Source organism: Benincasa hispida, chromosome 10, assembly GCF_027475165.1.
Source record: "Benincasa hispida cultivar pf3 chromosome 10, pf3_genome.v1.1, whole genome shotgun sequence".
NCBI lineage: Eukaryota > Viridiplantae > Streptophyta > Magnoliopsida > Cucurbitales > Cucurbitaceae > Benincasa > Benincasa hispida.
In genome coordinates, this window is record NC_143487.1 from 60,254,887 (window position 1) to 60,267,692 (window position 12,806).

At 37.8% G+C, this 12,806-nt stretch overlaps 1 protein-coding gene across 1 annotated transcript; it reads left to right on the forward strand.

Moving 5' to 3' along the window:
- The first annotated feature begins 3,738 nt into the window (after window positions 1–3,738).
- On the forward strand, window positions 3,739–5,408 carry LOC150033525 (uncharacterized). Its single transcript, XM_090306438.1, has 3 exons — window positions 3,739–4,453; window positions 4,513–4,658; window positions 4,713–5,408. The coding sequence occupies exons 1-3, from the start codon at window positions 3,739–3,741 to the stop codon at window positions 5,406–5,408; spliced, it is 1,557 nt and encodes a 518-aa protein (XP_090162564.1).
- The last annotated feature ends 7,398 nt before the right edge of the window (window positions 5,409–12,806 follow it).

Below are 12,806 nucleotides of genomic sequence, written 5' to 3' on the forward strand. Positions count from 1 at the left end.
ATTTAACATAATCATGGCCTTAAGGTCACCAAATGAGATCTAGGAATTCCTCAAAGTTGAGCACAAAGAAGATGAAAGGAATAAGGGCATGAAAGTGTTGGACTTGGTGAGAGAATTCGAGAGGATGCAGATGAAGGATTTTAAATCTATTAAAAAGTACTCAAACAAGTTAATTGAAATTTTCAGTAAGGCAAAAGCATTGAGAACTGATTTATCTGACAATAGATTAGTTCAAAAGATTCTGATCTTAGTGCGTGAGATGTATGAAGCAACTATCGCTTCCTTAGAAAATACCAAGGACCTCTCTCAACTCAAAGTGATCGAACTAGTTAATGCTTTGCAAACACATGAGCGAACAAGGTTGATGAGACAGGAAGCACTGAAAGTCAGAGAGCAATAGGGAGAAGGTGGAAGAGATAAAAAGTAGAAAGGCAAAAAAAGGAAGTGGCAGTAGTAGCTCTGAAACTGCGAAGGATGTTGGAAGTGTAGGTTTCAATAAAGGTAGTGCATGCAAGCATTGTGGGAAGCAAAATCATCCATACTTAAATGCTGGAGAAGGCCAGATGTAAAGTGTAGAAGGTGTCATTTAATGGGGCACATTGAAAGGTTGTGTGAGGAAACTCAGCAGCAAGGAGGAGCAGATGTTGAATACAACAAGAAGAACATTGACTCTTTATGGTTACCTATTTCTCATCAGCCACTCAATGTGACAGTTGGTTGGTTGATAGTGGTTGTATCAATCACATGACAAGTGACAAGGAGTTGTTCAAGAACTTTAACAAGTCATTCAAATCAAAGGTGAAGTTTGGGAATGGTGAATATCTAGAAGTGAAGGGAAAGGTCACGGTGTCAATAGAGAGTTGTGTAGGAACCAAGTTGATTACTAAAGTGTTGCATGTTCCTGAGATTGATCAAAACTTGTTAAGTGTTGGTCAACTAGTAAAGAAGGAACTTAAAGTATTATTTAAAAATGATATATGCCTCATTTTCGACTCCAGTGGGAATACGTTGTTTAACATAAAGATGCAGCACATGAGCTTCTCACTGGATCCATTCAAGAAGGAGCAAATAGTTTTCAAATGTCAAGTGAATGACATTAAGTTATGGAACAAGAGGATAGGGAATTTTCATCAAAATGGATTACAGTATCTGTATAAGAATGAGATCCTGTTTGACAAAGTGCAGATCTTGTTTGACGGGAAAGAAAACAAGGTTGTCATTCAAGAAGTCAATGTGGAAAACAACTGAGAAGCTCATGTGCTGCATCCATATTGACTTGTGTGGACCTCAACTAACTCTTTCACTGAATGGTAGTATGTAATCCATTATATTTATTGATGATGATACCAGAATGTGTTGGATTTACTTCATGAAACAAAAATCTAAAGTCGTTGAAGTGTTTTTTTTAAAGTCTAAAAGACGGATTGAGAATCAGAGTGGTTAAAATTCCAAGTAAGGTCTGATAATGGGATTGGATACACAACAAAAAGGTTCAATTCCTTATCTGAAGAAGTTGGGATAGAGCATCACCTCACTACTCTATATGCCCCACAGAAAAAATGGAGTAAGTGAAAGGAAGAACAGGAGTATTATGGAGATGATAAGGTGCATGTTGCATGAGAAGAACTTGTCAAAAGAGTTCTAGGTTGAAGTAGCTAATGCATCAATCTTTCTATTGAATAGACTACCGAAAAAGGTATTAGAGAAGAAAACACCTTTCAAAGCTTGGTTGAATACTAAACCAAGATTGGAAAATTTGAAGGTGTTTGATTTGTGCTTGTCTCATATTCCACATATGAAGAGAGACAAGTTGAGTAAAAAGGCAGAAACAAGACTCTTTGTAGGCTATAGCATAGTGTCCAAAGCCTACAAGATCTATTGTCCTCAAACAAAGAAGATAATGGTTAGTAAGGATGTTCAGTTCTTGGAGGATGAAGAGTGGGATTGGATAGAAGAAGTGAAGGTGAAGCAACAAGAAGTCTCTCTAGATCTTGATGAACTAGTTGATAATGCACCAGTTAGAGGGACTAGACTCTTGAATGAGGTGTATGAGAGAAGTAGTGTAGCTATGTTGGAGCCTGTAGGATATGAAGAAGCTATGAGATTAGAAATGCACGGAGGCCATGAAGGGGAAACTGTGAATGATAGAGAAGAACAAGTCCAAGGCCAGATTAATGATGAAAGGGTGTGCACAAGTTTTGGGAGATGATTTCTCTAAAACTTTACACCTGTTACAAGGATGGACACAATTAGAATACTACTGGATGTGTCAGCCCAGCATAGATGGAAGGTATATCAACTGGATGTGAAGTCAGCATTCCTGAATAAGGTGCTAGAAGAAGAGAACTATGTTGAACAACCAGATGGGTTCATCATATTAGGACAAGAGCAAAAGGTTTATTTGTTGAAGAAGGCCATATATGAGTTGAAGCAAGCTCCTAGGGCATGATATAGCAAGATGAATGAACACTTGATGAACTTGGATTTTGTAAAAAGTTTGAGTGAATCTACACTCTATGTGAAGAAATTAGGTATTGATATTGTGATTATATCTCTCTATGTAGATGACTTGATACTGCTAGAAAATGATGGTGCTCAAATAGAGGTGTTCAAACAAGAAATGATGAAGGTATTTGAGATGATTGATTTAGGTATGATACATTACTTCTTGGGTATAGAGATTCAATAAGGACAAAATGAAATGTTTCTTTGTCAAAAGAAGTATATGAGATAGATATTGAAGAAGTTTAATATGGAGGAGTATAAGAGTGTGAACACTCCAATGATTCAGAAGGAAAAGTTGTAAAAGGTTGATAGAGAGGAACATGCATATAAAAATGTGTACAGAAGTCTAGCTGGATGCCTCATATATCTAACATCCACTAAGCCTGACATATGTATATTGTAAGTGTCTTATCTAGATTTCTTCAATGTCCAAGTAAGAATCACATAATTGTAAGACCCCTAATCATTTATACATATAAAAGAAAGGGCAAAATAGGAAGAAAATGGGAGAATTCGGTCATAATTGAGGGTGAGTCAGCAGAGGGAGTGGCAGAGGGGCTAGTGAAGGGTGAAAACGTTGAAGTGGGCCCAGCTGAGTTTTTAAAAGGAGGAAGGAAAAGATTGAAAGGCAGGTAGAAAAATAAGGAAGAAGTTTTCCTGGGGAAGGGGCTTCCGAAGCTGCCTTAGAGAGATTTTGAGGGTTCTTATGGTTGTTCTTATTTTCTGGGAATCATTTTTCTTTGAGAGATTAACATGGGTGTAATCGGAACATGGGTGTAATCGAATCCATCTTGAGTTCATATTAATGAAAAGAGTCGTTGTTCTTTCTTGAAGTCTTCTGAAATCTTTCTTTTTATGTTGATTTTGTTTGTGTTGTGGTTTGTTGAGCTCTCGATTGCAGGGGAAGAGGACAGGGGAACGAAGGGTCATAACAACTTGGTATCAGAGCCGTAAATCTAGGGAAAACGAGAGGAATGGCTCAGAAACAGCTCGAGGAAAGAATGGAATCGACCGAGAAGGAGATAGTCGGAATACGTGAGCTGCTGACCGAACTGTGTAAAACTTAGAAACGTTAACCGAAGAGGTGAGGGAAAGTAATTCCAGCAGGAAGAAAAAAGACTCAACGATCACGAAGAACAGCACGACCAAGGCAAAGGGCAAAATCGGGGAAGCCGAACATCACACGCGGGATACACTACCTGGGGAGACAAAGGGAAGTACAAATGATTGGAAATGTCATTGTTCACAGGGGAGAACCCCGAGTCCTGGGTTTACCAAGCCGAGTATTACTTTGAAATCCATGAGTTAACGGATGCCGAGAAAGTAAAGGTCGCCATCGTCAGCTTTGCACCGGATGAAGTAGATTGGTTTCGATGGAGCAACAATCGTCGAGCCATCACCACTTGGGAAGAATTGAAACAAAGGTTATTTGATCACTACCGGAAGGTGGTGGAGGGTAGTTTATGCGTGCGATTGCTGAAGATCAAACAGGAGGGGACTTACTCGGATTATGTCAAGAGGTTTGTGACTTATTCCGCCACTTTACCGAAGTTGTCTGAAGAAGTCTTAAGGGATGCTTTCTTGAATGGATTGGAGGCAACTGTGCAAGCTGAAGTCATCATCCGTAATCCACTGACCTTGGACGACTGTATGAGGGAGGCTCAGCTGGTTAACGATAGAAATCTAGCCCTCAAGATTGCACTGAAGGATCTGGGTATGAATGGCCTGAGTAGCAGAGAGGGCCACCAAGGGAAGAAGGAACTGGCTGAAAAAGCCCAAAACAAAGGGAATGAGATATTGCCAATGAAACAGGTTGCTATACCTGTGAAATCTTTCCTAGCCAAGAAGGATGCACCGGTCAAGCGTTTATCTGATGCTGAATTCAGGGATAGACTCGATAAGGGCCTTTGTTTTAGATGCGATGAGAAGTATACCCCGAGGTATAAGTGTAAGTTTCGTGAGAATCGCCAACTAATTTATTCATTACTAATGAAGAGGAGGAAACAGGGAAGGAAGTAGGCGAGGCAGAGGAGGAAAAATTAGAGCTGAATAAGGTGGAGTTGAGGGAGAAGGCTGAGTTAGCACTAAATTCACTATTGGGATTCTCAGCAAAGAGGACCATGAAGCTGAAGGGAGAAATCGAAGGAAGAGAGGTATTAGTCCTCATTGATTCAGGGGGCAACGCATAATTTCATCCACCAAGACAGGTAAGAGAGCTGGATATTCCCACAGAGAAGCACACCAAGTTTGGAGTTGTAATCGGTAATGGGAGTGAAATCGAAGGGAAAGGTATTTGCAAGAGAGTGGAACTCATGCTACCTGGGCTGAAAGTGAAGGCAGGCTTCTTATCCATCGAGTTAGGACGAATGAATGTGGTGCTAGGCATGCCATGGCTATGTTCAACGAGGTATATGGGAATACACTGGCCAACTTTAACCATGAAATTTTGGGCCGAGGGCTCCCACATCATGTTACAAAGGGATCCATCACTAACCAAGGCTGAAGTGACTTATAAAATTTTGAGCAAGCAGTGGGAAGACGATGACATGGGGTTCCTAATTGACTTCCAGCAACTTGAAATCGAGCAAGAGGCAGGGGACAGTAAAGAAGAAGGAGGAGACATGAGCTATGACTTACCATTGATGATTCTTGAGCTGTTGGGACAAAATCAGGACATCTTCGAGTTGCCTTCCACTCTACCTCCCCAGAAGGAAGTCGATCATCATATTAATATCAAGGAATGGATGCACCCCATTAATGTAAGGCCATATAAGTACGAGTATGCACAAAAGGAAGAAATAGAGAGGCTGGTTCAAGAGATGATGAAAGCAGGGTTTATTCGACCTAACAGAAGTCCATACTCAAGCCCGGTGCTTTTAGTCAAAAAGAAGGATGGAGGATGACGATTTTGTGTGGATTATAGGAAGCTAAACCAAGCCACAATAGCTGATAAGTTTCCTATACCGGTGATAGAGGAACTACTGAATGAATTAGATGGAGCCACTGTTTTCTCCAAACTAGACCTCAAATCAGGATATCACCAGATAAGAATGAGAGAAGAAGACATCAAGAAGACATCTTTTCGTACACATGAGGGGCATTATGAGTTCCTTGTCATGTCGTTCGGCCTCACAAATGCACCAGCCACTTTTCAATCATTAATGAACCAGGTTTTTAGACCGTTTTTACGTCGCTTTGTCCTCATTTTCTTCGATGATATTCTAGTTTACAACCCTGATATATCCACACATGAATCACACTTGGGAATAGTTTTCAGCATCCTTAGAGATCATAAATTGTATGCTAACTAGAAGAAATGTGTCTTTTGTCAAGAAAGGATCCATTACTTGGGGCACCTAATCTCCTCCAACGGGGTAGAAACTGATGGTGACAAAATTAAAGCAATGGTCAATTGGCCACAGCCAAAGAACATCACTGAATTAAAGGGGTTCTTAGGCCTAACAGGGTACTATCGTCGATTTGTGAAGGGCTACAGTAGCCGAGCTACTCCCCTCACCAAATTGCTCCAAAAGAATGGTTTTAGATGGGATGAGGAAGCCACCAAGGCCTTCGAAGACCTCAAGAGATAGATGATTTCATGCCCCGTTTTGGCCTTACTAGATTTCAGAAAGCCTTTTATCATAGAGACTGATTCCTCTGGAGTGGGATTCGGGGCTGTGCTCACCCAAGGGCACCGACCAATAGCTTATTTCAACCAAAAGTTATCCTCAAAGGCGCAGGCCAAGTCAGTGTACGAAAGAGAGCTGATGGCCGTGGTCCTAGCTGTCCAAAAATGGAGGCACTATCTGCTTGGAGGGAAATTCACAGTCATTTTGGATCAAAAGGCTTTGAAATTCCTCGTGGAACAAAGAGAGGTCCAACCGAAATTCCAAAGTGGCTAACTAAGCTACTAGGCTACAATTTCAAGATCCTCTATCAACCAGGGATGTCCAACAAAGCAGCAGATGCTCTCTCTAGAGTATAAGAGGCCCCAGAACTACAAAGCTTGATATCCTCAGCAATAGTGGATCTAGACGTAATCCTAAGGGAAGTGAAGGAAGATGAAGAGCTCCAAAGGATTATCACTACTCTAAAGGAGGATCCGGAAGGGAAACCACCATACCAATGGAAGAACCAAAGGCTATTGTACAAGGGGAGGCTGGTAATCCCACGAAAGTCATCACTAATTCCTTCACTGCTGCATACTTTTCATGATTCCGTGCTGAAGATCATTTAAGATTTCTAAGAACATACAAGAGGATGAGTGGGGAACTCCATTGGACGGGAATGAAATCAGATATCCAAAAATATGTAGAAGGATGTGAGGTGTGTCAAAGAAATAAAACTGATTCACTATCACTAGCAGGGCTGCTTCATCCTTTACCAATTCCAGAGCTATCATTGGAGGAATGGACTATGGATTTTATTGACCGACTCAGCAAGTATGGACACTTTATAGCATTAAAGCATCCGTTTACTGCCAAGCAAGTAGCTGGTTTGTTCGTTCAAGAAGTGGTCAAGCTTCATGGAGTTCCTAAAACTATCACAAATGATAGGGACAAAATTTTCCTAAGCAATTTTTGGAGGAAAATGTTCACATCATTGGGAACAAAACTGAGAAGAAGCACAACATTTCATCCTCAAATTGACGGACAAATTGAAAGAGTTAACCGTTGCTTGAAAACTTATTTAAGGTGTTTTTGTAATGAACAGCTCACTCGTTGGAACAAATGGCTGGCATGGGCCGAGCTATGGTATAATACATCCATTAGAACTACACCATTCCAAGCAGTGTTTGGTAGATCCCCCCCCCCTCCTATAATCCACTATGGAGATCGGAAATCACCTAATGACAGTGTGGAACAACAGCTAAAGGACAAAGACTTGGCCTAAACGCACTCAAAGAACACCTAGCAATTGCTCAGAACCGCATGAAGAAACAAGCAGACTTACGCCGTCGAGAGTTGGAATTTAAGGTGGGAGATGAGATTTTTTCAAACTAAGACCCTATAGGCAACGAACTCTCGCTAAAAGGAGAAGTGAAAAGCTGTCTCCTAAATTTTATGGGCCATATATGATATCCGAGAAGATTGAGGAAGTAACTTATCAGTTGAATTTACCAACTGAGGCTGCCATTCATAATGTGTTTCATGTTTATTAACTTAAAAAGAAGCTAGGACAAACCCAACAAGTTCAACACATTCCACCTATGTTGACAGAGGAATTTGAACTCCAAATCAATCCAGAACTAGTGTTAAGGGTCAGATGGAATAGCGAGACAATAGAGCAAAAGTGGCTAGTTAATGAAGAGGCCTGCCAGAGAGTGAAGCAACATGGGAGTCTGCCCCTGCAATGAGACAGCAATTTCCAGCTTTCCACCTTGAGGACAAGGTGTGTTTCGATAGGGAAGGAATTGTAAGACCCCCAATCACTTATACATATAAAAGAAAGGGCAAAATAGGAAGAAAATGGGAGAATTCGGTTAGAATTGAGGGTGAGTCAGCAAAGGGAGTGGCAGAGGGGCTAGTGGAGGGTGAAAACGGTTGAAGTGGACCCAGCTGAGTTTTTAAAAGGAGGAAGGAAAAGATTGGAAGGCAGGTAGAAAAATAAGGAAGAAGTTTTTCTAGGGAAGGGGCTTCCGGAGCTGCCTTAGAGAGATTTTGAGGGTTCTTATGGTTGTTCTTATTTTCTGGGAATCATTTTTCTTTGAGAGATTAACGTGGGTGTAATCGGATCCATCTTGAGTTCATATTAATGAGAAGAGTCGTTCTTTCTTGAAGTATTATGAAATCTTTCTTTTTACGTTGATTTTGTTTGTGTTGTGGTTTGTTGAGCTCTCGATTGCAGGGGAACGAAGGGTCGTAACATATTTCTGCAAAAAGGGTTCTAAGACATCTGAAAAACACATTGTCTTTTAGGATCAAATTTAGCAAAATTAAGAGTTTTGAGTTGCAGGGTTACTTAAATAGTGATTGGGCTAAATCATTAGATGATATGAAGAGCACTTCTGGGTACTGTTCACTGTTGGCTCTAGGTGTTTCTCATGGTGTTAAAAAAAAGCAAGACATAGTGGCTCAATCAACTGCAGAAGCAGAGTTCATTATCGCTGTTGCAGTAGTAAACCAAGCTGTTTGGTTGAAGAAATTGATGCATGAATTATATATGAAACATAATCTAGTTTTTCATGGGAGAACTAAGCACTTTAAGATAAAATATATGTTTTCAGATAGATGCAAAAGGAAGGAGAAGTGGAGTTGGTTCATTGAAGTTCAGAGGAGCAAATAGCAAATATCTTCACTAAGTCTTTCAGTGTTGGTTGTCTTCAAGCTCTTAGGAGCAAGCTACGTATTTGCAGCATTTGAGTTAGGAGGAGTATATTAGTAACTCAAGTGCAAATCTATTTAGTTACTTTGAATTAGTCCAAAGTGCTAGTTTCTAGGAAAGTTATTAGTGCTTATATTTGGAGTTAGTTGCTATTTTTGTAGAGTTAAGTTAGTAGAGTTTGTTATCAATTAAGTTATTTTTAACATGTAGCATTAGTATTTATAGTGAGAAGTGATTGAATAAGATTACACAAATCCTCAATTCTCTTCTTTCTCTCTAATAATAACAAATACCACCTATGTTCTTGAGGGGCAGTGTGCCCATGGAAAAATATTTTCACTAATATAAAAGTCAAGCAATTATAACGATGTACTTATCTATAAATAAATAGAAATTACAGTGACACTCAAATAACTTAACTTGGTGTATAATCACTTAGACTGCCCCTAAGTGTGAGACTCCCTCATAATAAAACTTAGGCTCCTCTAAGTGTGAGATCTCCTCACCTTCAACGTACTTAGGCTTCCCCTAAGTGTGAGACTCATTCTCAACTTGAACTTCTATCTTTCATTCTTCAAATAAAGATCACTTCATTTCGAAGAACTTAGCCTCCCCCTAAATATGAAAATCCATTTTCGACATATAGTAGAATGAATCAATAAGATCTAGATAATTACTCAAGATCGACATTAGCAAATGTTTTACAATCTCATGATTGACTCACTTGTGTTTCCGACACAAACATAAGACAACAACTAAAATATTCTTCAAATTGGTCAACCGTAAAATTGAACAAAATACAATATATTATATGGGTAGATTTGAGAATATCTTTTTGGAAAGAATAAAGCATCTCTGTAAGGAAAAAAACAGCAGGCCACAAAAATCTGTAGAATCCTATTAACAGATAAGGAAGAAAATTATTCTGCAGAATTTGCTGTCTTTCACGTTACAGATGTCCTTGAAAATTCTCTAGCATGTTTTAAGATATGTTGTAGAGGATAAGAAGGCACACTAGCAAATATGTCCTACACATATCAACGTATAAGAAACCAATCTCAAAGCAAAACCAATATGACAAGAAACATGTTGTTCAAGTTTTGCCTATAATAAATAAGTCAATCATATTGCAATAACAAACCCCCTAACCTAACATTTAGTATATTATTAAAGTCTAAGGATTTCCTATAAGAGAAACATTGCTTTTGGCTGTGAAATCTGTAAGTCAAAACTAGGTGCTTTAATAATGAAAGTAATCCTATAATATCCTCTCACCGTTGACAGACTTCTTTTGTAAATAGTATCGGTGGTAAATTCTTATCATTAATAAACTCTTTTTGTACATGAACTTCACTAAAAACCACATGAAAACTCAATATTTGCTTCTTTTATTTGACATTGATTTTTTCTTCTTATTGTTTGTCGACTTGATTTACTTAGCCATATATTTTAACAAGGGTGGTGCTATCACTAATATGTTTCCATCATAAATAGAATAATATACATTATTACTATTTCTTTTTCCACTATTATTCTTTTATCATAAGTAGAATAATATTATTATCACTAATGTTCCATAATCGGTTTTTCTCAATCAAAAAGAAAACATTCCATAATCAGTATGATATTATCTATTTTGGGTATAAAAATCTATGGCTATACTTTTGGTTTCATCCAAAAGGCCTCATATTATTGGAGATACTTCATTGTCATTCCTAATAAGTTTGTGATCATCCCCTTAATTAACCAATGAGAGACTTTGATCGCATTTTTGACATATATTTTTGTGTCACTAATATGATTCTATCAAGGGAATTTATAATAGTCTAAACGTGATAGCAAGCTATCTCCTGTCGGATTGGTAACCCTAGAGAGAGATGAATAGGGTTTAATTAAATGTTTCTTAAACTATGCTCAATTTAAATTGCTTAGAAACTTTTTTTAATTAAGTTGATAAAAAAAAAACTCTAAATAAGGCTGAAAAATGAATGATAAAAAAAATAAGAACAAATAATTTTAATCAATCTCAAATGATCAAGAAAAATAATATAGAGCATGCAATTAAAATTAATTGCAAAAATAAGTAGGAAAGAATTAGAGAAAAAGAGACCATAAATTTTATAGTGGTTCGGTCAAACTCGACTTACTCCACTTTTCCAAGCGCCTTTTTGGATTTTGATTAAGGATATCCTTAGACACTTTCCATGGATTAGAGTCGAACGGCTATCTTGCTCCTTTTTTAATTTCAAGAGCAAACTCGATTCTTTCCACGAGTTAGAATCCAACCGTTACAATAAGATGAAAAGAACAAAAAACTGATAGCTTAAAGTGAGAGAGCAATAGTGGTGGTCCTTTTACAAATTTTGAGAATTGTAAAGTTGTGAAAAGTTGAAAATTTTTTGGAGAAAATGAAGTTTTAAAAAGAGGAAAGTGAGACAAAAATGAGATTTTAATTTGAGTCATTGAACTGCTTAAAAAGTTAAATAAATGGCAGAGATTAAAAGTAAAAAGAAATAAAAGAAAATAATAAATAAATAAGTATATATATTATGGTAAACAAAATTTTGAATTTTTTTAATATGAACCTTGTCCACACGGATATCAGGCAAGTCATCTGACTATAATCGAGTTTCACACTAAAGGAAAACACTCATATTTTCCTTATTAACCATTTTGCTATAGAAGAAAGTATGGACATCATGCTCGCTCTTGACTACTTTGATTAATTCAGATCATAATGTGTCATTCGAAGAAAAAAAAAAAAAAAAAAAAAAGAGATTAAGTTGATCTAGCTCATGCCAAGCAAGATGATTGGCAGCCACTCAATTTACTCTATGGTGCTTCGAATTCAATCACTAATTGATTGTTGAACTTGCTCCATTTACGCTCCAATGATCAAAATCTCAATCATAGTTATGTCACCCTCCTTGCACATAACAAAACCAAATGTTAGACCCACTAAATCAGCAATTTAGCTTCTTGAGTGTTTCCTTTCTTGAGTTAAATTCCATAGGTAACTTTAGGAGCGTAAGTAGGCTAGATCAGGTCAGATGATATCGCTTAAAATGTGTTATCTCATTCTGTTTAATTTGGGATTGTTCTCGTATTTCACGTGTTTATTCCTTGATTTTATAGACATTAAGCATAATTTAGGTAGAAACGGCCCTTAGTACCAATTTCGGAACAAAACAAGCTTATTTGAAGGTTTAAGAGGTCAATCAGGATGCGAAAAGCCAATTAGAGCAAATGAGGCAAAGCGTCGTGACACCTGCCTAGAGCGTTGTGGCACTGTAAGGTAGAAAGTGCCTTTTAATGCACAACATGGAGTGCCATGGCGCTAGAAATTTGATGGAGACGCGCACGCATCCCAGGCCGCGGAGCAGCCACACTTAAGACTCGAGAGAGGTCTTTATAGCAGCGGTTTAGAGTTGTCGCGTTTCTTTCTTTTAAATGCCCTAGCCATCTACACTTTGAACAATAAATTTTACATAGATCTCTCTCTATTCTTCTCTTCTTTCCTCTCTATTCCATCTTCCCCACTAAATTGAGACCTCTCTAGCTAAGGTACCATATTCTAGGTCAGGATTTAGGGATTATATCTTGTGAACTCATGTGATTATGAACAATTGTTGTTTTGGTATTTTATGATTTATTGAATTTTCTCCTTGTTCTTATTCAATTGATTAAATGTGTTTGAGATTATCTGATAAATTAGTCAAGCATGTTTAATTCATCGTTATAGATCTACACATAATACGTAATCGTTAGGTTCTTAGATCCCAAGTAACAAAAGTTAAGCTAGAGTTATATATTAATTTGGCTTTTCCAATCGAATAACATTCATCTATCCAACTTAGGAGAGAATCACATTGAATATTTAGTTAGACTTTTCCAATCAATTGTCGTAGACCTTAACGCTAATCAGTTTACATATTTGGAGGCTTTTCCGCTAGAATAAAGAATTGATTTGATTAATA

Bases quoted from the DNA above. Each gene is read 5' to 3' on its own strand.
- LOC150033525 (XM_090306438.1), top strand. From the start codon at position 3,739: ATGTCATTGTTCACAGGGGAGAACCCCGAGTCCTGGGTTTACCAAGCC. The intron at 4,454-4,512 runs GTAAGTTTCGTG...AGGAGGAAACAG, and splicing joins GTATACCCCGAGGTATAAGT to GGAAGGAAGTAGGCGAGGCA. The intron at 4,659-4,712 runs GTATTAGTCCTC...CCACCAAGACAG, and splicing joins GAGAAATCGAAGGAAGAGAG to GTAAGAGAGCTGGATATTCC.